This window comes from Taeniopygia guttata, chromosome 2 (assembly GCF_048771995.1).
Source record: "Taeniopygia guttata chromosome 2, bTaeGut7.mat, whole genome shotgun sequence".
In the NCBI taxonomy this organism is placed as follows: Eukaryota; Metazoa; Chordata; class Aves; order Passeriformes; family Estrildidae; genus Taeniopygia; species Taeniopygia guttata.
In genome coordinates, this window is record NC_133026.1 from 151,257,969 (window position 1) to 151,282,424 (window position 24,456).

At 57.3% G+C, this 24,456-nt stretch overlaps 1 protein-coding gene and 1 non-coding gene across 4 annotated transcripts in view; both read right to left on the reverse strand.

Moving 5' to 3' along the window:
* The window catches only part of VPS28 (VPS28 subunit of ESCRT-I), a 31,257-nt gene extending 29,692 nt beyond the window's left edge, over window positions 1-1,565 (reverse strand). Inside the window, exons 1-3 of one of the 3 annotated variants that reach the window (XM_072925105.1) lie at window positions 1,365-1,560; window positions 1,255-1,283; window positions 653-690 (exon numbers count right to left, since the gene is read on the reverse strand). In XM_072925105.1, coding sequence (XP_072781206.1) covers window positions 653-690; window positions 1,255-1,283; window positions 1,365-1,401 — 104 coding nt within the window. In that variant the 5' untranslated portion in view covers window positions 1,402-1,560. Of the gene's footprint in view, window positions 1-652; window positions 691-1,254; window positions 1,284-1,364 lie in introns of all 3 variants that reach the window. The other 2 variants (XM_041714133.2, XM_072925106.1) reach the window with 2 other exon arrangements.
* An 18,917-nt stretch (window positions 1,566-20,482) lies between these two features.
* TRNAR-CCG (transfer RNA arginine (anticodon CCG)) lies at window positions 20,483-20,555 on the reverse strand. The gene has a single exon. It is a non-coding gene; the product is annotated as a tRNA-Arg (tRNA).
* Window positions 20,556-24,456: the final 3,901 nt, after the last annotated feature.

Here is a 24,456-nt window from a genome sequence, read left to right on the forward strand (position 1 = left end):
AGGAAACTGGGATATACTGGGATGGACTGGGAATGGACTGGGATATACTGGGAATGGACTGGGAAGGACTGGGAATGGATTGGGAGGAAACTGGGATATACTGGGATATACTGGGAATGGACTGGGATTAACTGGGATGGGACTGGGATGGACTGGGAATGGATTGGGAGGGACTGGGAGGGACTGGGATTAACTGGGAGCCACTGGGATGGACTGGGATGGACTGGGAATGGACTGGGACATACTGGGAGGGACTGGGAATGGATTGGGAGGAAACTGGGATATACTGGGATATACTGGGAATGGACTGGGATGGACTGGGATGGGATTGGGAGGGACTGGGAGGGACTGGGATTAACTGGGGTGGGACTGGGATATACTGGGATATACTGGGAATGGATTGGGATATGCTGGGATATACTGGGATATACTGGGAATGGACTGGGAATGGACTGGGATATACTGGGAGGGAGTGGGATTAACTGGAATGGGACTGGGATATACTGGGATTAACTGGGATGGGACTGGGAGGGACTGGGATGGACTGGGAGCCACTGGGAGGAACTGGAATTAACTGGGATGGACTGGGACGGGACTGGGATGGGATTGGGATGGGACTGGGATATACTGGGATGGACTGGGATCAACTCACTTCTCCCTTTCCCGCGCGTTCTTGTAGAGCTTCACCTCCTGCGGGGGGAGAGGAGACGGGAAAATTCCCAAAAAATTCCCCAAATTCCCAAAAATTCCCAAAAATTTCCCGAAATTCCCAAAATTTCCCGAAATTCCCAAAATTTCACGGCTCAATCCCGACCACTTCCGGTCATCCTCGGCCACTTCCGGACACTTCCGGATATTTCCGGTCACCCTCGGCCATTTCCGCTCATCCTCGGCCACTTCCGCCCGTCCTCGGCCACTTCCGCCCATCCTCGGCCACTTCCGGCCATTTCCGGAAACTCCCGGACATTTCCGGATAACTTCGGCCATTTCCGGACACTTCCGGATATCTTCGGCCATTTCCGGCTATCGTCGGCCATCGTCGGCCATCCTCGGCCATTTTCGGCCATCCTCGGCCATTTCCGGCCATTTTCGGCCATTTCCGCCTATCCTCGGCCATTTCCGGCCATTTTCGGCCATTTCCGGACACTCTCGGCCATTTCCGGACCCTCCCGAACATCTCCAGACCCTCCCGGACATTCCCGAACACTTCCGGACATTCCCGAACATTTCCGACCATTCCCGCCCCGCACTCACCTCGTAAAGCTCCGGTTTATTCCCGGGCGCTGCCGTGGGAGGAAGGGAAGGGTTAAAAGGCGGAAGGAACACCGGGAATTCCATCCCGGGAATTCCCTCCCGGCTCTCACCGCCCATCCCGGCCGGGCCCGCGATGCCGTGGAACATCCCCGGCTGAGCCTGGAGGGCTCTGGGCCCCCTCCTCGATCCCGATAATCGCGATAATCCCGATGATTCCGGTGATCCCGGTCCGGTCCCGGCGAATCCGCGGCGCTTCCGCCTCTTCCCGTACACACTCCCAAACGTCCCTCCCCTTCCGCAAAACTCGGCGTTTCATTGGCTCTGCCACTCCGCCTCTCTGTTTTATCCTTCGCTGATTGGCTCTTGCGGCTGTCAATCAAATCCGTTGCCAAGAGACGCCTCCATCTTTGTCCCCGCTATGGCGCCCTGCGGTCCAGTCTGAGGGGCCGAACTACGTTACCCACAATGCCTTTCTTCCCTTGTCCCGCCTCCTTTCAACACCGATTGGCTGTTTCTCTCAGACTCTCGCCGCTGATTGGTCTTTTCAATTGTCTGTTATCGCGGTTGCCAGGCGACGCCGCCATGTTGTTACCTCCTATGGCGGCACAGAAGGAGACGGTGCTGTGGGAGCCGACGGCGCTCGTGTCCTCGGTCACGACGGGTCCGAGACTGCCGCTATCAGTGTCTTGCGAGGCTTAATTAACCCCGTGACCTTAATTATTGCTTGGCTTAATTAGAGCCGTGTGTAAAGGGAGTTTTGCCGTACAAACTTCCTTTCCCAGAACTCCTTTTCCCGCATGTCCCGCCTCTTCCGGTGGCAAGTCCGCATTCCATTGGTCAGTTCGTCCAACTCAGCGTTTCTGCGTCACTGATTGGCTGCTCAGCCTGTCAATCACAAGCGTTGCCGGGCAACGCTGCGGCGCCGACGCCGCTATGGCGGCCGGGTGCTCAAATTAAGGAATTTCATCCCTATTTTAAGGGATTTAAACCTAAATTAAGGAATTTAGAACTGGTTTAAGGGATTTAAACCTAAATTAATTAATTTAGACCTGGTTTAAGGGATTTAAACGTAAATTAAGGAATTTAGGCCTGGTTTAAGGGATTCAAACCTACATTAATTAATTTAGACCTGGTTTAAGGGATTTAAACCTAAATTAATGAATTTAGGCCTGGTTTAAGGGGTTTAGACGTGAATTAAGGGGTTTAGACCTGCATTAAAAGGGTAAAATCTGGTTTAGGAGATTTAAACCTAAATTAATGAATTTAAGCCTGAATTAAGGGATTTAAACCTAAATTAAGGAATTTAGGCCTGGTTTAAAGGATTTAAACCTACATTAATTAATTTAGACCTGGTTTAAGGGATTTAAACCTAAATTAAGGAATTTAGGCCTGGTTTAAGGGATTTAAAACTAAATTAATTAATTTAGACCTGGTTTAAGAGATTTAAACCTAAATTAAGGAATTTAGGCCTGGTTTAAGGGATTTAAACCTAAATTAATTAATTTAGATCTGGTTTAAGGGATTTAAACCTACATTAATGAATTTAGGCCTGGTTTAAGGGATTCAAACCTACATTAATTAATTTAGACCTGGTTTAAGGGATTTAAACCTAAATTGAGAAATTTAGACCTGGTTTAAGGGATTTAAACCTAAATTGAGAAATTTAGACCTGGTTTAAGGGATTTAAACCTAAATTGAGAAATTTAGACCTGGTTTAAGGGATTTAAACCTAAATTAATGAATTTAGGCCTGACTTAAGGGGTTTAGACTTGCATTAAAAAGTTTAGATCTGGTTTAAGGGATTTAAACCTAAATTAAGGAATTTCTTTGCCTGGTTTAAGGGATTTAAACCTAAATTAATTAATTTAGACCTGGTTTAAGGGATTTAAACCTAAATTAATGAATTTAGACCTGGTTTAAGGGATTTAAACCTACATTAATTAATTTAGACTTGGTTTAAGGGGTTTCGACATGAATTAAGGGGTTTAGACCTGCATTAAAAGGGTTAAATCTGGTTTAGGAAAGTTAAACCTAAATTAATTAATTTAGATCTGGTTTAAGGGATTTAAACCTAAATTAAGAAATTTAAACCTGAATTAAGGGATTTAAACCTAAATTAAGGAATTTAGGCCTGGTTTAAAGGATTCAAACCTGCATTAATTAATTTAGACCTGGTTTAAGGGATTAAAACCTAAATTAAGGAATTTCGACCTGGTTTAAGGGATTAAAACCTGATTTAAGGCGTTTTGACCTGGTTTAAGGGATTTAAACCTGGTTTTAAGGATTTTAACCTGAGCTAAGGGACTTTTTTACCTGTTTTAAGGGATTTAAACCGGATTTAAGGGATTTTAGGCGTAGTTTAAGGGACTTTTACTTGGTTTAAATGATTTAAACCTGATTTAAGGGATTTTAGGCGTAGTTTAAGGGGGTTTGACTTGGTTTAAGGGATTTAAACCTGATTTAAGGGATTTTCAGCGTAGTTTAAGGGATTTTTACCTGGTTTAAGGGCTTTTAACCTGGTTTAAGGGATTTAAACCTGGTTTAAAGGATTTTAACCCGAGCTAAGGGATTTTTTTACCTGTTTTAAGGGATTTAAACCTGATTTAAGGGATTTTAGGCGTAGTTTAAGGGGTTTTGACCTGGTTTAAGAGATTTTAAACCTGATTTAAGGGATTTTAGGTGTAGTTTAAGGGATTTTTACTCGGTTTAAGGGATTTAAACCTGATTTAAGGGATTTTAGGCGTAGTTTAAGGGATTTTTGACCTGGTTTAAGGGATTTAAACCTGGTTTAAAGGATTTAAACCTGAGCTAAGGGATTTTTTACCTGTTTTAAGGGATTTAAGCCTGATTTAAGGGATTTTAGGCGTAGTTTAAGGGATTTTTACTTGGTTTAAATGATTTAAACCTGATTTAGGGGATTTTAGGCATAGTTTAAGGGCTTTTAACCTGGTTTAAGGGGTTTTAACCTGGTTTAAAGGATTTTAACCTGAGCTAAGGGATTTTTTTACCTGTTTTAAGGGATTTAAACCTGTTTTAAGGGATTTTAGGTGTAGTTTAAGGGGGTTTGACTTGGTTTAAGGGATTTAAACCTGATTTAAGGGATTTTTGACCCACCTTAAGGGACTTAAACCTGGTTTTAAGGATTTAAACCTGAGCTAAGGGATTTTTTTGCCTGTTTTAAGGGATTTAAACCTGATTTAAGGGATTTTAGGCGTAGTTTAAGAGGGCTTGACTTGGTTTAAAAGATTTAAACCTGATTTAGGGGATTTTAGGCGTAGTTTAAGGGATTTAAACCTGATTTAAGGAATTTTAGGTGTAGTTTAAGGGATTTAAACCTGATTTAAGGGATTTTAGGCGTAGTTTAAGGGATTTAAACCTGATTTAAGGGATTTTAGGCGTAGTTTAAGGGATTTAAACCTGATTTAAGGGATTTTAGGCGTAGTTTAAGGGATTTAAACCTGATTTAGGGGATTTTAGGTGTAGTTTAAGTGGTTTTTACTCAGTTTAAATGATTTAAACCTGGTTTCAGGGATTTAAACCCAATTTAAAGAATTTTTTTAACCTGATTTAAGAGATTTCAACCTTTTTTCCCACCCAAAACCCCCCAAATCCTTGAATTTCCCCCAAAACCCCGCCAGCCTCCCTCCCCCCCCTCCCCCCATGTCCCCTTTGTCACCAGGGTGGTGACAGCGGGAAGTCCGGGGTTAATTACCCCTAATTACCCCTAATTAGGTTCCCGGTGCCACCTCACCGGGCAAAGTCCTCGTCCCGTTGTCCCCAAGAGACCTCGAGGTGGGGACAGAGGGGACGGGGTCCCTTGGGGACATTGGGGACATTGGGGACATTGGGGGGGATTGGGGACATTGGGGACATTGGGGACATTGGGGACATTGGGGACATTGGGGGGACATTGGGGACATTGGGGACATTGGGGGGACATTGGGGACATTGGGGGGACATTGGGGACATTGGGGACATTGGGGACATTGGGGACATTGGGGGGACATTGGGGACATTGGGGACATTGGGGACATTGCGGACATTGGGGACATTGGGGGGACATTGGGGACATTGGGGACATTGGGGGACATTGGGGGCATTGGGGGGACATTGGGGGCATTGGGGGGGTTGGGGACATTGGGGACATTGGGGACATTGGGGGCATTGGGGGGGTTGGGGACATTGGGGACATCGGGGACATTGGGGGGATTGGGGACATTGGGGACATTGGGGACATTGGGGGGATTGGGGACATTGGGGACATTGGGGACATTGGGGACATTGGGGACATTGGGGACATTGGGGGACATTGGGGACATCGGGGACATTTGGGGACATTGGGGACATTGGGGACATTGGGGACATCGGGGACATTTGGGGACATTGGGGACATTGGGGACATTTGGGGACATTGGGGACATTGGGGACATTGGGGGACATTGGGGACATTGGGGGGACATTGGGGACATTGGGGGACATGGGGACATTGGGGGGACATTGGGGACATTGGGGGACATTGGGACATTGGGGGGACATTGGGGACATTGGGGACATTGGGGACATTGGGGACATTGGGGACATTGGGGGGATTGGGGACATTGGGGACATTGGGGACATTGGGGACATTGGGGGGACATTGGGGACATTGGGGGGATTGGGGACATTGGGGACACTGGGGACATTGGGGACATTGGGGGGACATTGGGGACATTGGGGGGATTGGGGACATTGGGGACACTGGGGACATTGTGTCCTTGTCGGGGTGGCACCCCCAGGTGACATTGCCACCCCCAGGGTGGCACCGGGGCCGCGTGGTGGCTCTGGGGACAAATTCCAGCCTGGCAGCGCGGCGGGGAGTGGCAGCGGGTGACACGGGTGACACAGGGTGACACGGGGTGGCACACGGCGTGGTGGGACGTGGGGGGTCCCTGGTGCCACGCGGTGACGGGAAAAGTGGCACGTGTGACACGCGTGGCGTGTGTGACACGTGTCAGGTGTGCCAGGTGTCCTGTGCCACAGGGGTCACACATGTGGCATAGGTGACATGTGCCACCTGTGCCAGGTGTGCTGGGACATGTGTGACATGTGTGACATGCATGTGTGACACATGTGACATGTGTGACATGTGCCACCTGTGCCAGGTGTGCTGTGCTGGGAGGTCCCAAGGGTGCCCAGGTGGGAGTTGGTGACTTGAGGGTGTCCCAGGGGTGTCCTGGATTTGTCCCAGGTGTGTCCCAGGTGTGTCCCAGGGGTGTCCCAGGTGTCCCAGGTGTCCCAGGGGTGTCCTGGATTTGTCACAGGTTGTCCTGGGGGTGTCCCAGGGGTGTCACAGGGGTGTCACAGGTGTCCCAGGGGTGTCCTGGATTTGTCCCAGGGGTGCCCCAGGGGTATCACAGATGTCCCAGGGGTGTCCCAGGGGTGTCCCAAGGGTGTCACAGGTGACCCAGGGGTGTCACAGGGGTGTCCCAGGGGTGTCCTTGGTGTCCCAGGGATGTCCCAAGGGTGTCCCAAGGGTGTCCCATGTTGTCCTGGGGGTGTCCCAGGTGTGTCCTGGATTTGTCCCAGGTGTCCCAGGTTGTCCCAGGGGTGTCCCAGAAATGTCCCAGGTGTGTCCCAGGTGTCCCAGGGGTGTCACAGGTGTCCCAGGTGTGTCCTGGATTTGTCCCAGGTGTGTTCTGGATTTGTCCCAGGTGTCCCAGGTTGTCCCAGGTTGTCCCAGGGGTGCGCTGGATTTGTCCCAGGTGTGTCCCAGGTGTCCTGGGGGTATCCCAGGGGTGCCCCAGGGTTGTCACAGGTGTCCCAGGGGTGTCCCAGCTGTCCCAGGGGTGTCCCAGGTTGTCCCAGGGGTGTCACAGGTGTCCCAGATGTGTCCTGGATTTGTCACGGGTGTCCTGGATTTGTCCCAGGGGTGTCCCAGGGGTGTCCCAAGGGTGTCACAGGTGCCCCAGGGGTGTCCCAGGGGTGTCCTGGATTTGTCACAGCTGTCCTGGGGGTGTCCCAGGTGTGTCCTGGATTTGTCCCAGGTTGTCCTGGGGGTGTCCCAGGGGTGTCCCAGCTGTCCCAGGGGTGTCCCAGGGGTGTCCCAAAGGTGTCACAGGTGTCACAGGGGTGTCCCAGGGGTGTCCCAGCTGCCCCGAGGCTGTCCCAGGGGTGCCCTGGATTTGTCCCAGGGGTGTCCCAAGGGTGCCCTGGATTTGTCCCAGCTGTCCCAGGGGTGTCCCAGGGGTGTCCCAGATGTCCCAAAGGTGTCACAGGTGACCTGGGGGTGTCCCAGATGTGTCCTGGATTTGTCCCAGCTGTCCCGAGGCTGTCCCAGGGGTGTCCCGGCGCTGTCCCCCACCGCAGCGAGGCCATCGCGGGCTGCGGGCCGTGCCCCGCGGGGGTGAATGAATCGTTAACCCGGGCCAATCTCAGCCCGGGCCAATCAGGACCTGAGCCCCGGGCGGGTTTTACAGCCCCGCGTGTCCCCAAAGTGTCCCCACGGCCACCAGCGCCGTCACCCCAGTGCCACCCCCGCCACCAGCGATGTCGCTGTCCTGGCTGCTGCTGCTGTCCCTGTCACTGCCCGCCACCCTGGCCGTGCCCATGGGACCGGTGGCCACCCGTGCCAGCCCCGAGGTGGCCCTGGTGGCCCTGGAGGCGCTGGTGGCGTCGGGCGAGGGACAATTGTCGCGCGGGGCGCTGGGGGCCCTCGTGGCGCGGGCGGGTGGCCGTGCGCAGTGCCCGCCAGGGCCGTGCGGAGAGGTGAGACCGCGCCCGGGGACGGGACACGGCGGGGACAGGGACAGGGACAGCGACAGAGAGGGCGGGACAAAGGGCGCTGGCAGCGCGCGGGGGGGGGGGGAACAGGTGTGGTACCTGTGTTACCTGTGGTATATGTGGTACCTGTGTTACATGTGTTACCTGTGTTACATGTGGTACCTGTGTTACCTGTGGTACCTGTGTTACCTGTGCTGTGTGTGTCACCTGTGTCACTCTGTGGTACCTGTGTTACCTGTGCTACCTGTGCTGTGTGTGGCGCCTGTGTCACCTGTGTTACCTGTGTCACCTGTATAGCCTGTGTCACCTGTGTTACATGTGGTACCTGTGGTACCTGTGTCACCTGTGTTACATGTGGCATCTGTGTTACCTGTGCTACCTGTGTTACCTGTGCTGTGTGTGGCACCTGTGGTACCTGTGTTACCTGTGCTACCTGTGTTACATGTGGCACCTGTGTTACCTCTACTGTGTGTGGTACCTGGGGCACCTGGGGCACCTGTGTCATCTGTGTTACATGTGGTACCTGTGGCACCTGTGTTACATGTGGTACCTGTGGTACCTATGCTACCTGTGTTACCTGTGCTGTGTGTGGCGCCTGTGTCACCTGTGGTACATGTGGTATCTGTGTTACATGTGCTACCTGTGTTACATGTGCTGTGTGTGGCCCCTGTGTCACCTGTGTCACCTGTGCTACCTTATTACATGTGGTACCTGTGTTACCTCTACTGTGTGTGTCACCTGTGTCACCTGTGTTACCTGTGTTACATGTGCTTCCTGTATTACCTGTGCTGTGTGTGGTGCCTGTGTCACCTGTGTCACCTCTGGTACCTGTGGTACCTGTGATACCTGTGTTACATGTGGTACCTGTGCTGTGTGTGCCACCTGTGTTACCTGTGGTACCTATATTACATGTGCTACCTGTGGTACCTGTGCTGTGTGTGGTGCCTGTGTCACCTGTATCACCTGTGTCACCTGGGGCACCTGTGTCACCTGTGGTACCTGTGTTACATGTGGTACCTGTGCTGTGTGTGTCACCTGTGTCACTCTGTGTCACCTGTGTCACCAGTGTCACCTGTGTCCCTCTGTGTCACCTGTGTCACCTGTGTGTTCCCTCGTGGCGCGGGCGGGCGGCCGTGCGCAGTGCCCGCCAGGGCCGTGCGGAGAGGTGAGACCGCGCCCGGGGACGGGACACGGCGGCGACACGGCGGGGACACGGCGGGGACAGGGACAAAGGGCGCTGGCACCGCGCGGGGGGGGGACAGGTGGGGCAGGTGTGGTGGTTGTGGTACATGTGCTACCTGTGGTACATGTGTTACCTGTGGTACATGTGTTACATGTGGTACCTGTGTTACCTGTGCTACCTGTGTTACCTGTGCTGTGTGTGTCACCTGTGTCACCTGTGTTAAATTTGTTACCTGTGGTACATGTGTTACCTGTGGTACCTGTGTTACATGTGCTCTGTGTGTGGCACCTGTGTCACCAGTGTCACCTGTGGTACCCGTGTCACCTGTGTTACATGTGCTACCTGTGCTGTGTGTGGCGCCTGTGTCACCTGTGTCACCTGTGTTACCTGGGGCACCTTTCTTACGTGTGGTACCTGTGTTATATGTGGTACCTGTGTCACCTGTGTCACCTGTGTTACATGTGGTACCTGTGTCACCTGTGTCACTCTGTGTCACCTGTGTTACATGTGGCACCTGTGTCACCTGTGTTACATGTGGCACCTGTGTCACCTGTGTTACATGTGGCACCTGTGTTACATGTGTTACATGTGCTGTGTGTGGCGCCTGTGTCACCTGTGTTACATGTGGCATCTCTGTTACCTGTGCTACCTGTGTTACCTGTGCTGTGTGTGCAGTATGTGCTGTGTTATCTGTGTCATCTGTGTCACCTGTGTCACCTGTGCTGTGTCACCTGTGTCACCTGTGCCACCTGTGCTGTGTGTGTCACCTGTGCTCTGCCACCTGTGCCACCTGTGCCATGTGCCAGGCAGTGCCGTGTGCACCTGTGCTGTGTTACCTGTCCTGTGTGTGTCACCTGTGCCACCTGTCCTGTGTGTGTCACCTGTGTCACCTGTGCTGTGTGTGTCACCTGTCCTGTGTGTGTCACCTGTGTCACCTGTCCTGTGTGTGTCACCTGTGCCACCTGTCCTGTGTGTGTCACCTGTGTCACCTGTGCTGTGTGTGTCACCTGTGTCACCTGTCCTGTGTGTGTCACCTGTGTGCCACCTGCATCACCTGTCCCACATGTGCCACCACTGTGTCCCCCCGTGTGTGCCACACGTGCCACATCTCCCCGTGACCCTTGACCCCTGTCCCTTGTCCCCTGCCCCCCTGACGCTGTCCCCTGTCCCGCAGTGTCCCCCTGTGACCCTTGACCCTTGTCCCCTGTCCCCTGACGCTGTCCCCTGTCCCGCAGTGTCCCCCTGTGACCTTTGACCCCTGTCCCCTGTCCCCTGACGCTGTCCCCTGTCCCCACAGTGTCCCCCTGTGACCTTTGACCCCTGTCCCCTGTCCCCTGCCACGCTGACACTGTCCCCTGTCCCGCAGTGTCCCCCTGTGACCCTTGACCCCCCCCTGTCCCCTGTCCCCCTGACGCTGTCCCCTGTCCCCACAGTGTCCCCCTGTGACCCTTGACCCCTGTCCCCTTGTCCCCTGTCCCCTGACGCTGTCCCCTGTCCCGCAGTGTCCCCCTGTGACCTTTGACCCTTGTCCCCTGTCTCCCTGACACTGTCCCCTGTCCCCGCAGTGTCCCCCTGTGACCCTTGACCCCTGTCCCCTGCCCCCCTGACGCTGTCCCCTGTCCCCACAGTGTCCCTCGGTGCCAGCGCTGCTGGCCCTGGCCGGGAAGGCCCCGGGTGACACCGATGGCCTCGATGTCACCGAGCTGGCCTGGCTGGGGGCGGCCGTGGTGGCCACGCTGAGGGACCCGCCGGCCACCTGCGGGGACATCGATGGGGACATCCATGGGGACACCGATGGGGACACCGATGGGGACATCCATGGGGACATCCATGGGGACATCGATGGGGACATCCATGGGGACATCCATGGGGACACCGATGGGGACACCGATGGGGACATCCATGGGGACATCCATGGGGACACCGATGGGGACATCGATGGGGACATCCATGGGGACATCAATGGGGACATCCATGGGGACATCGATGGTGACATCGATGGGGACATCCATGGGGACACCGATGGGGACACCGATGGGGACATCCATGGGGACATCAATGGGGACATCGATGGGGACATCCATGGGGACATCCATGGGGACACCCATGGGGACACCGATGGGGACATCCATGGGGACATCAATGGGGACATCGATGGGGACATCCATGGGGACATCCATGGGGACATCCATGGGGACACCGATGGGGACATCCATGGGGACATCCATGGGGACATCCATGGGGACACCGATGGGGACACCAATGGGGACATCCATGGGGACACCGATGGGGACATCCATGGGGACATCCATGGGGACACCGATGGGGACATCCATGGGGACACCGATGGGGACATCGATGGGGACACCGATGGGGACATCGATGGGGACATCCATGGGGACACCAATGGGGACATCCATGGGGACATCCATGGGGACATCCATGGGGACATCCATGGGGACACCGATGGGGACACCGATGGGGACATCGATGGGGACATCCATGGGGACATCCATGGGGACACCGATGGGGACACCGATGGGGACACCGATGGGGACATCCATGGGGACATCAATGGGGACATCGATGGTGACATCCATGGGGACATCGATGGTGACATCCATGGGGACATCCATGGGGACATCCATGGGGACACCGATGGGGACATCCATGGGGACATCCATGGGGACACCGATGGGGACACCGATGGGGACATCCATGGGGACATCCATGGGGACATCCATGGGGACATCCATGGGGACACCGATGGGGACATCCATGGGGACATCCATGGGGACATCCATGGGGACACCGATGGGGACATCCATGGGGACATCCATGGGGACACCGATGGGGACATCCATGGGGACATCCATGGGGACAGCGATGGGGACACCGATGGGGACATCCATGGGGACATCCATGGGGACATCCATGGGGACACCAATGGGGACATCCATGGGGACATCCATGGGGACACCAAGGCCACCACGGGGTCCTGGGCCAGCCGTGTCCGCGCCCTGCACCGCAAGTTTGTCACCGATGTCACCGATGTCACCGGGAATGTCACCAGCCGTGGTGGCCCCGGGCTGAGGGAGGTGGCCGAGCTGCTGGCGGCCATCGAGCCCAACTATCGCAGTGACAACGGCCACCAGGTGAGGGGACACGGGGACATGGAGGGGTGTGGGGACATGGGGACATTGGGGATGTGGAGGGACATTGGGGACATTTGGGGACATTGGGGACATGGGGGACATTGGGGGACACGGGGGGACATTGGGGACATTGGGGACAGTGGGACATTGGGGACACTGGGGACATTGGGGACATTGGGGACATTGGGGACACTGAGGGGACCTCGGGGACATTGGGGGGATTGGGGACATGGGGGTACATGGGGACATTGGGGACATCGGGGACATTGGGGGACATTGGGGGACACGGGGGGACATTGGGGACATTGGGGACAGTGGGACATTGGGGACACTGGGGACATTGGGGACATTGGGGACATTGGGGACACTGAGGGGACCTCGGGGACATTGGGGGGATTGGGGACATGGGGGTACATGGGGACATTGGGGACATTGGGGACATTGGGGACATTGGGGGGATTGGGGACTTTGGGGACACTGGGGGGACATTGAGGGGACATTGGGGGCATTGGGGACATTGGGGACATTGGGGACATTGGGGACATTGGGGGCATTGGGGACATTGGGGACATTGGGGGCATTGGGGACATTGGGGACGTTGGGGGGATTGGGGACATTGGGGACATTGGGGGACATTGGGGACATTGGGGATATTGGGGACATTGGGGACATTGGGGACATTGGGGACATCGGGGACATTGGGGGCATTGGGGACATTGGGGACATTGAGGACATTGGGGACATTGGGGACATTGGGGACATTGGGGACATCGGGGACACTGGGGACATTGGGGACATTGGGGACATTGGGGACATTGGGGACATTGGGGACACTGAGGGGACATCGGGGACATTGGGGACATTGGGGACATGGGGGGACATTGGGGACATTGGGGGGACACGGGAGGACACAAGGCACGGCCACTAGTGCAGGGAGGTGACAAATGTCACATGTGTGTCCTGGGGAGGTGACACACCAATCCCAGCCACCATTGTCCGGGGGTGGGGGTGACACGGTGACATTGGGTGACCTGACGGTGACACAGTGACATTTGGGTGTCACAGGCCTGCGTGGACGCTCGGGGGGTGCTGGCGGCCGCCACCAGGGTGTCCCCAAGGGTGGGGACAGGACGGGTGCTGGTGGCACTCGGGGTCCTGGTGCTGCGCGGCCACCGCCTCTGCCCTGGGGACATCGGGGACAGCGGGGACACCGCCAGCCCCCGGCGTGGGGACACGGGCTGTCACCGTGGGGACACGGATTGTCACCGTGGGGACACCAACGCCTGGCGCTACGGGGACACCGGTGACACTGAGACACGCCACGGGGACGTGGACACCTGGCCCAGTGACATCAGCCCCAGGGACACCACCCATGGGGACAGTGACACCTGCCATGGGGACATTGAGTGCCACCACGGCCCCACCACGCCCAGCTCTGGGGACAGCGGTGACAATGTCACTGTCCCCACGGCCACCAACAGCACCGAGCATGAGGAGCAGCTCAGTGTCACCGAGAGTGAGTGGGGACAGGGATGGGGACGGGGACAGGGATGGGGACAGGGTCCCTGACCCCTGACCCCTGTCCCTGTCCCTGTCCCTGTCCCCATCCCTGTCCCTGTCCCTGTCCCCCGTCCCTGTCCCTGTCACTGTCCCTGTCCCCATCCCTGTCCCCATCCCTGTCCCTGTCCCCATCCCTGTCCCTGTCCCTGTCCCTGTCCCCTGTCCCCATCCCTGTCCCTGTCCCCATCCCTGTCCCTGTCCCTGTCCCCATCCCTGTCCCCATCCCTGTCCCTGTCCCCATCCCTGTCCCTGTCCCCATCCCTGTCCCCATCCCTGTCCCTGTCCCCATCCCTGTCCCTGTCCCTGTCCCTGTCCCTGTCCCCTGACCCCTGTCCCTGTCCCCATCCCTGTCCCTGTCCCTGTCCCTGTCCCCATCCCTGTCCCTGTCCCTGTCCCTGTCCCTGTCCCTGTCCCCATCCCTGTCCCTGTCCCTGTCCCTGTCCCTGTCCCTGTCCCTGTCCCTGTCCCTGTCCCTGTCCCTGTCCCTGTCCCTGTCCCTGTCCCTGTCCCTGTCCCTGTCCCCATCCCTGTCCCTGACCCCGTGGGTGACCCCTGTCCCTGTCCCTGTCCCTGTCCCTGTCCCTGTCACAGGGTACCTGTTGGGGACACTGTCCCTGTCCCTGACCCCTGTCCCTGTGTCCCTGTCCCTGTCACTCGGTACCTGCTGGGGACACTGACCCCTGACCCCTGTCCCTGTCACAGGGTACCTGCTGGGGACACTGACAGCGCTGGCACTGGCGCTGGTGCCGCTGGTGGCGCTGGCCCTGGTGCTGTGTCCCCGCTGTCCCCTGTGCTCCCGCTGTCCCCACGGATGTCGCCGATGTCCCCACGGATGTCGCCGCTGTCCCCGGCGCTGGTGGCGCCCCCTGCTGGACGGGCTGGCGGCCGGGGCGCTGAGCGGGGACGCGCTGCTGCACGTGCTGCCACAGGTGGGGACAGAGGGGACATTGGGGACATTGAGGGGACATCGAGGGGACATTGGGGACATTGGGGACATTGAGGGGACATCGGGGACATCAAGAATATCGAGGGGACAGCGGGGACACCGAGGGGACATCAAGGACATCAATGACAGCGAGGGGACATCAAGGACAGCGAGGGGACAGCGGGGACATCAATGACAGCGAGGGGACATTGGGGACAGCGGGGACATCAAGGACAGCGAGGGGACATTGGGGACATCGAGGGGACATCAAGGACATCAATGACAGTGAGGGGACATTGGGGACATTGAGGGGACATCAAGGACATCAATGACAGCGAGGCGACAGCGGGGACATTGAGGGGACACCAGGGACATCAAGGACACCGAGGGGACATCGAGGGGACAGCGGGGACAGCGACGGGATATCGAGGGGACAGTGGGGACAGCGAGGACAGCGAGGGGACAGCGGGGACAGCGAGGGGACACCAGGGACATCAAGAATATCGAGGGGACAGCGGGGACAGCGAGGGGACATTGGGGACATTGAGGACATCGGGGACACCAAGGACATCAATGACAGCGAAGGGACATTGGGGACATTGAGGGTACACCAGGGACATTAAGGACATCGAGGGGACAGCGAGGACAGTTGGGACAGCTGGGACAGCGGGGACACCGAGGGGACAGCGGGGACAGCGAGGGGACATTGGGGACATTGAGGGGACACCGGGGACATCAATGACAGCGAGGGGACAGCGGGGACAGCGAGGGGACATCGAGGGGACAGCGGGGACAGCGAGGACACCGAGGGGACAGCGGGGGGACATTGAGGGGACAGCGGGGGGACAGCGAGTGGACATCAAGGACAGCGAGGGGACAGCGGGGATATTGAGGGGACAGCGGGGACATTGAGGGGACAGCGGGGACAGAGAGGGGACATTGAGGGGACAGAGGGGACACCGAGGGGACAGCGGGGACATTGAGGGGACAGCGGGGACAGAGAGGGGACATTGAGGGGACAGAGGGGACACCGAGGGGACAGCGGGGACATTGAGGGGACAGCGGGGACAGAGAGGGGACATTGAGGGGACAGAGGGGACACCGAGGGGACAGCGGGGACAGCGAGGACAGCGGGGGGACAGTGGGGACATCAATGACAGCGAGGGGACAGCGGGGACAGTGAGGGGACATTGAGGGGACAGCGGGGACAGCGAGGGGACATCGAGGGGACATCAAGGACATCGAGGGGACAGGGGACAGTGGGGACAGCGTGGACAGCGGGGACAGCGGGGACATCAAGAATATCGAGGGGACAGCGAGGGGACAGGGGACAGTGAGGGGACAGCGGGGACAGTGAGGGGACAGCGGGGACAGTGAGGGGACATCGAGGGGACAGCGGGGACAGCGTGGGGACATTGAGGGGACAGCGAGGGGACAGCGAGGGGACAGCGGGGACAGTGAGGGGACAGTGAGGGGACATCAAGGACACCGAGGGGACAGCGGGGGGACAGCGGGGACAGCCACTCGGGGTGGTGACACTGATGTCACCGCGTGTCCCCAACAAGATCTGGGGGTCCACGGCCACTCGGGGGGGAGGTGACACTGATGCCACCACGTGTCCCCTGTGTCCCCAACAGGCTCTGGGGGTCCACGGTGGGGGACATGGAGGGTGACACTGATGTCACCGCGTGTCCCCAACAAGATCTGGGGGTCCAAAGCCACTCGGGGGGGGGTGGTGACACTGATGCCACCACGTGTCCCCAACAAGATCTGGGGGTCCAAAGCCACTCGGGGTGGGGGGGGGGTGGTGCCACTGATGCCACCGCCTGTCCCTCTGTGTCCCCAACAGGATCTGAGGGTCCACAACCACTCGAGGTGGGGGGGGGGGAGGTGACACTGATGCCACCACGTGTCCCCTGTGTCCCCACAGGCCCTGGGGGTCCACGGCCACTCCGGGGGTGGTGACACTGATGCCACCACGTGTCCCCAACAAGATCTGAGGGTCCACAGCCACTCGGGGGGGGGAGGTGACACTGATGCCACCACGTGTCCCCTGTGTCCCCAACAGGCTCTGGGGGTCCACGGGCACTCGGGGGGGTGGTGACACTGATGCCACCACGTGTCCCCACAGGCTCTGGGGGTCCAAAGCCACTCGGGGGGGAGGTGACACTGATGCCACCACGTGTCCCCTGTGTCCCCACAGGCTCTGGGGGTCCACAGCCACGCGGGGGGGGCGCACTCGGAGCACAGCGCCCCCCAGAGCCTCCCCTGGGAGCTGCTGGCGGTGCTGGGGGGGCTCTACGGGGGCTTCGTGCTGGAGCGGCTGCTGGGGGGGCTGGGGGCGCCCCACGAGCAGGTGGGGACAGCGGGGACATTGGGGACATTGGGGACATTGGGGACATTTGGGGACATTGGGGACATTGGGGACATTGGGGGGATTGGGGACATTGGGGACATTGGGGACACTGGGGACATTGGGGACATTGGGGACATTGGGGACATCGGGGACACTGGGGACATCATTGGGGACATTGGGGGGACATTGGGGGCATTTGGGACATTGGGGGGACATTGGGGGCATTTGGGACATTGGGGACATTGGGGACATTGGGGACATTGGGGATATTGGGGACATTGGGGACATTGGGGATATTGGGGACATTGGGGACATTGGGGACATTGGGGACATTGGGGGATATTTGGGGGCATTGGGGACATTGGGGACATTGGGGACATCGGGGACATCGGGGACATCGGGGACATTGGGGACATTGGGGACATTGGGGACACCAGAGGGACATTGGGGGACATTGGGGGGATTGGGGACATCGGGGACATTGGGGACACCAGAGGGACATTGGGGGACATTGGGGACATTGGGGGGACATCGGGGACATTGGGGACATTGGGGACATTGGGGACATTGGGGGATTGGGGACATTGGGGACATTGGGGGCATTGGGGACATTGGGGACACTTGGGGGACATTGGGGGACATTGGGGGCATTGGGGACATTGGGGACATTGGGGACATTGGGGGCGTTGGGGACATTGGGGGCATTGGGGGCATTGGGGATAATGGGGACATTGGGGACATTGGGGGCATTGGGGGCATTGGGGACATTGGGGACATTGGGGGCGTTGGGGACATTGGGGGCATTGGGGACATTGGGGACACTGGGGGCATTGGGGACATTGGGGACATTGGGGGGATTGGGGACATTGGGGACATTGGGGACACTGGGGACATTGGGGACACTGGGGACATTGGGGACCCCCCGGGAGCTCAGGTGACATGGGGACATTGGGGGCGTTGGGGACATTGGGGACATTGGGGACATTGGGGACATTGGGGACATTGGGGGGACATTGGGGACACTGGGGACATTTGGGACATTGGGGACATTGGGGGGCATTGGGGACATTGGGGACATTGGGGACATTGGGGACATCGGGGGGACATTGGGGGGACACTGGGGGCATTGGGGACATTGGGGACATTTGGGGGCATTGGGGACATTGGAGGGGACATTGGGGACATTTGGGGGCATTGGGGACATTGGGGGGACATTTGGGGGTTGGGGGATTTTGGGGCCGATTTCGGGGTGCAGAGCCCCCTGACCCCCCCCGCCCCCCCCGCAGGTGAAGGATGGAGACCCCGCCCCTGACCCCGCCCACAGCACGCAGGAACTGACCAATCACGGTACGGCCCCAAATTCCCCAAATTTCCCCCAAATCCCCCAAATTTCCCCCCAAAACTCCTCAACCCCTCCCCAAAACTCCCCAAATTCCTCCCAAAACTCCTCAAATCCCCCAAATTTTCCTCAAAACTCCACAGTTTCCCCAAATCTCCAATTTTACCCCAAAAACTTCTCAAATCCCCCAAATTTCCTCCCAAAACTCATCAAATTCCCCCAATTTCCCCCCCAAAACTCCACAAATTCTCCCAAAACTCTTCAAATCCCCCCAAACCCCCCAAAACTGCACAAATTCCCCCAATTCCCCCCCAAAACTCCAAAAATTCTCCCAAAACTCTTCAAATTCCCCCAAATTTCCCCCAAAACTCCTCAAATCCCCCCAATTTCCCCCCCAAAACTCCACAAATCCTCCTAAATCTCCTCAAATTCCCCCAAATTTTTGTCCCGAAATTCCTCAAATCCCCCAAATTCCCCCAAAACTCCACAAATTCTCCCAAAACTCCTCAGATCCCCCAAATTTTACCCCCAAAACTCCACAAATTATCCCCAAAACTCCTCGATTTCCCCAAAACTCCTTGAAACCCCCCCCAAATTGCCCCCAAAACTCCACAAATCCTCCTAAAACTCCTCAAATTCCCCCAAATATTTGTCTCAAAACTCCTCAAATCCCCCAAATTTTTGTCCCAAAACTCCTCAAATCCACCCCAATTTTCCCCCAAAACTCCACAAATTCTCTCAAAACTCCTCAAATCCTCCCAATTTCCTCCCCAAAACTCCTCAAAACCCCCCAATTTCCACCCCAAAACTCCACAAATTTACCCAAAACTCTTCAAATTCCCCCAAATTTTTGCCCCAAAACTCCTCAAATCCCCACAAATTCCCCCCCAAAACTCCAAAAATTCTCCCAAAACTCTTCAAATTCCCACAAATTTTCCCCCAAAACTCCACAAATTCTCCCAAAACTCTTCAAATTCCCCCAAATTTCCCCCAAAACTCCTCAAATCCCCCCAATTTCCCCCCCAAAACTCCATAAATTCCCCCAATTTCCCCCCCAAAACTCCACAAATTCTCCCAAAACTCCTCAAATTCCCCCAAATTTTTGTCCCGAAACTCCTCAAACCCCGCCAAATCCCCCCCCCAAAACTCCTCAAATCCGCCCCAATTTCCCCCCCAAAACTCCTCAGATCCCTCCAATTTCCCCCCAAAAGTCCACAAATTCTCCCAAAACTCCCCAAATTCCCCCAAATTTTTGTCCCAAAACTCCTCAAATCCCCCAATTTCCCCCCCCCCAAAACTCCTCAAATGTCCCCTCAATTTTTTCCCCCAAAACTCCACAAATTCTCCCAAAACTCAAATACCTCCCAAATTTCCCCCCAAAACTCCTCGAATCCCCCAAAATTTCTCCCCAAATCTCCTGAAATTCTCCCAGAACTCCTTAAATCCCCCCAAATCCCCCCCAAAACTCCACAAATCCTCCCAAAACTCCTCAAATCCCCCCAAATTTTCCCTCAAGATTACACAAATCTCCCCGAATCTCCCGAATTTTCCCCCCAAAACCTCCACAAATATCCCTTGTACTCCACAAATTCTCCCAATTCTCCCCGATTTTCCCCCAAAACCTCGGAAATGCCCCCAAATTTTCCCCTAAAATTCCATAAATTCTCCCCAAAACTCCACAAATCCCCCCGAATATCCCAAATTTTCCCCCAAAACTGCACAAATCCCCCCAAAACTCCAAAAATCCCCCTCAAGCTCCCCAATTTTTACCCCAAAACTCCACAAATCCCCCCCGAATATCCCAAATTTTCCCCCAAAACGGCACAAATTCCCCCAAAACCCCCCCTCAATTTCCCCAGTTTTTACCCCAAAACTCCATAAACGCCCCAAATTTCCCCCCAAAACTTTTGGAATTCCCCCCTCGGAGCCCCCCGGTAAAAGGGAGCGCCCCCGACCCAGGTGGGACTCGAACCCACAATCCCCAGCTCCGGAGGCTGATGCCTTATCCATTAGGCCACTGGGCCGGGCGCAGGCCCGCGGCGCCGGGCGCCACCTGGGGGCAGAGGAGGGATATTGGGGGATATTGGGGGGATATTGGGGGGATATTGGGGGGATATTGGGGGGACATTGGGGGACATTGGGGGGATATTGGGGGGATATTGGGGGGATATTGGGGGGGTATTGGGGGGATATTGGGGGGATATTGGGGGGCATTGGGGGGACATTGGGGGGATATTGGGGGGACATTGGGGGGATATTGGGGGGACATTGGGGGGACATTGGGGGGATATTGGGGGGATATTGGGGGATATTGGGGGGATATTGGGGGGACATTGGGGGGATATTGGGGGGATATTGGGGGAATATTGGGGGGGTATTGGGGGATATTGGGGGGATATTGGGGGGATATTGGGGGGATATTGGGGGGATATTGGGGGGGATATTGGGGGGACATTGGGGGGACATTGAGGGGGTATTGGGGGGACATTGGGGGGACATTGGGGGATATTGGGGGGATATTGGGGGGATATTGGGGGGATATTGGGGGATATTGGGGGGACATTGGGGGGACATTGGGGGGATATTGGGGGACATTGGGGGGATATTGGGGGGATATTGGGGGGGATATTGGGGGGACATTGGGGGGACATTGGGGGGATATTGGGGGGACATTGGGGGCACATTGGGGGGGATATTGGGGGGACATTGGGGGGACATTGGGGGGATATTGGGGGGGACATTGGGGGATATTGGGGGGACATTGGGGGGGATATTGGGGGGATATTGGGGGGGATATTGGGGGGATATTGGGGGGATATTGGGGGGATATTGGGGGATATTGGGGGGACATTGGGGGGATATTGGGGGGACATTGGGGGGGACATTGGGGGGGACATTGGGGGGGACATTGGGGGGATATTGGGGGGGACATTGGGGGGATATTGGGGGGACATTGGGGGATATTGGGGGGACATTGGGGGGATATTGGGGGGGATATTGGTGGGGACATTGGGGGGACATTGGGGGATATTGGGGGGACATTGGGAGATATTGGGGGGGATATTGGGGGGACATTGGGGGATATTGGGGGGACATTGGGGGGATATTGGGGGATATTGGGGGATATTGGGGGGACATTGGGGGGATATTGTGGTGACACGGGGGTCACCCCAAGTGACCCATGGGTGTCTCCAGGGGTGTCCCCAGGTGTCCCCATGGGTGCCTTGTGGTGACCCCTGTCTCTCTCTTGTCTCTCCCCTGTCTGTCCCGTGTCTGTCTGTCCCGTGTCTGTCTGTCTGTCCCGGTGTATCCCGTGTCTGTCCCGGTGTATCCCGTGTCTGTCCCGGTGTATCCCGGGTCTGTCCCGTGTCTGTCTGTCCCGGTCTGTCCCGTGTCTGTCCCGGTCTATCCCGTGTCTGTCCCGGTCTATCCCGTGTCTGTCCCGGTCTATCCCGTGTCTGTCCCGGTGTATATCCCGTGTCTGTCCCGGTGTATCCCGTGTCTGTCCCGGTCTATCCCGTGTCTGTCCCGGTCTATCCCGTGTCTGTCCCGGTGTATATCCCGTGTCTGTCCCGGTGTATCCCGTGTCTGTCTGTCCCGGTGTATCCCGTGTCTGTCCCGGTGTATCCCGTGTCTGTCCCGTGTCTGTCCCGGTGTATATCCCGTGTCTGTCCCGGTCTATCCCGTGTCTGTCCCGGTGTATCCCGTGTCTGTCCCGGTGTATCCCGTGTCTATCCCGGTCTGTCCCGGTGTATCCCGTGTCCGTCCCGGTGTATCCCGTGTGTGTCCCGGTCTATCCCGTGTCTGTCCCGGTGTATCCCGTGTCTGTCCCGGTGTATCCCGTGTCTGTCCCGGTGTATCCCGTGTCTGTCTGTCCCGGTGTATCCCGTGTCTGTCTGTCCCGGTGTATCCCGTGTCTGTCTGTCCCGGTGTATCCCGTGTCTGTCCCGGTGTATATCCCGTGTCTGTCTGTCCCGGTGTATCCCGTGTCTGTCCCGGTGTATCCCGTGTCTGTCCCGGTGTATCCCGTGTCTGTCCCGGTGTATCCCGTGTCTTTCCCGGTGTATATCCCGTGTCTGTCTGTCCCGGTGTATCCCGTGTCTGTCCCGGTGTATCCCGTGTCTGTCTGTCCCGGTGTATCCCGTGTCTGTCCCGGTGTATCCCGTGTCTGTCCCGGTGTATCCCGTGTCTGTCCCGGTGTATCCCGTGTCTGTCCCGGTGTATATCCCGTGTCTGTCTGTCCCGGTGTATCCCGTGTCTGTCCCGGTCTATCCCATGTCTGTCCCGGTGTATCCCGTGTCTGTCCCGGTGTATCCCGTGTCTGTCTGTCCCGGTGTATCCCGTGTCTGTCCCGGTGTATCCCGTGTCTGTCTGTCCCGGTGTATCCCGTGTCTGTCCCGGTGTATCCCGTGTCTGTCCCGGTGTATCCCGTGTCTATTCCGGTGTATCCCGTGTCTGTCTGTCCCGGTGTATCCCGTGTCTGTCCCGGTGTATCCCGTGTCTGTCTGTCCCGTGTCTGTCTGTCCCGGTGTATCCCGTGTCTATTCCGGTGTATCCCGTGTCTGTCTGTCCCGGTGTATCCCGTGTCTATCCTGTGTCTGTCCCGGTGTATATCCCGTGTCTGTCCCGGTGTATCCCGTGTCTGTCCCGGTGTATCCCGTGTCTGTCTGTCCCGGTGTATCCCGTGTCTGTCTGTCCCGGTGTATCCCGTGTCTGTCCCGGTGTATATCCCGTGTCTGTCCCGGTGTATATCCCGTGTCTGTCCCGTGTCTGTCCCGGTCTGTCCCGGTGTATCCCGTGTCTGTCCCGGTCTGTCCCGGTCTGTCTGTCCGTACCGCGCAGGCGCGGGCCGCGCGCAGGCGCTGTTGCTCTCGGCAGGGGGCGCCGTGCACCGATTGGCTGACGGGCTCGCGCTCGGCTCCGCCTTCGCCGCTTCCGGGAGCGCGGGGGCGGCCGCGGGGGCGGGGCTGGCGCTGCACGAGCTGCCGCGCGCGCTCAGTAAGGGGCGGGGCCTCGGAAGGGGGCGGGGCTATGGGCATGGGGCGTGGCTATCGTATGGGGGCGGGGCTATGGGCATGGGGGCGGGGCTGGCGCTGCACGAGCTGCCGCGCGCGCTCAGTAAGGGGCGGGGCCTCGGGAGGGGGCGGGGCTATGGGTATGGGGGCGGGGCTATGGGTATGGGGGCGGGGCTATGGGTATGGGGCGGGGCTATGGGCATGGGGGCGGGGCTATGGGCTGAGTGTCACTGTCCCCTGTTTGGGGACGCGCTCTGAGTGTCACTGTCCCGCAGGTGACACCTGTCCCGTGTTTGGGGACACCTGTCCCGTGTTTGGGGACGCGCTCTGAGTGTCACTGTCCCCGCAGGTGACACCTGTCCCGTGTTTGGGGACAGTCTCTCAGTGTCCCTGTCCCCGCAGGTGACACCTGTCCCGCAGGTGACACCTGTCCCGTGTTTGGGGACGCGCTCTGAGTGTCACTGTCCCCGCAGGTGACACCTGTCCCGTGTTTGGGGACACACTCTCAGTGTCACTGTCCCACAGGTGACACCTGTCCCGTGTTTGGGGACACGCTCTCAGTGTCGCTGTCCCCGCAGGTGACACCTGTCCCGTGTTTGGGGACACGTTCTCAGTGTCACTGTCCCCGCAGGTGACACCTGTCCCGTGTTTGGGGACACGTTCTCAGTGTCACTGTCCCCGCAGGTGACACCTGTCCCGTGTTTGGGGACACCTGTCCCGTGTTTGGGGACACCTGTCCCGTGTTTGGGGACGCGCTCTCAGTGTCCCTGTCCCGCAGGTGACACCTGTCCCGTGTTTGGGGACGCGCTCTCAGTGTCGCTGTCCCGCAGGTGACACCTGTCCCGTGTTTGGGGACGCGCTCTCAGTGTCGCTGTCCCGCAGGTGACACCTGTCCCGTGTTTGGGGACGC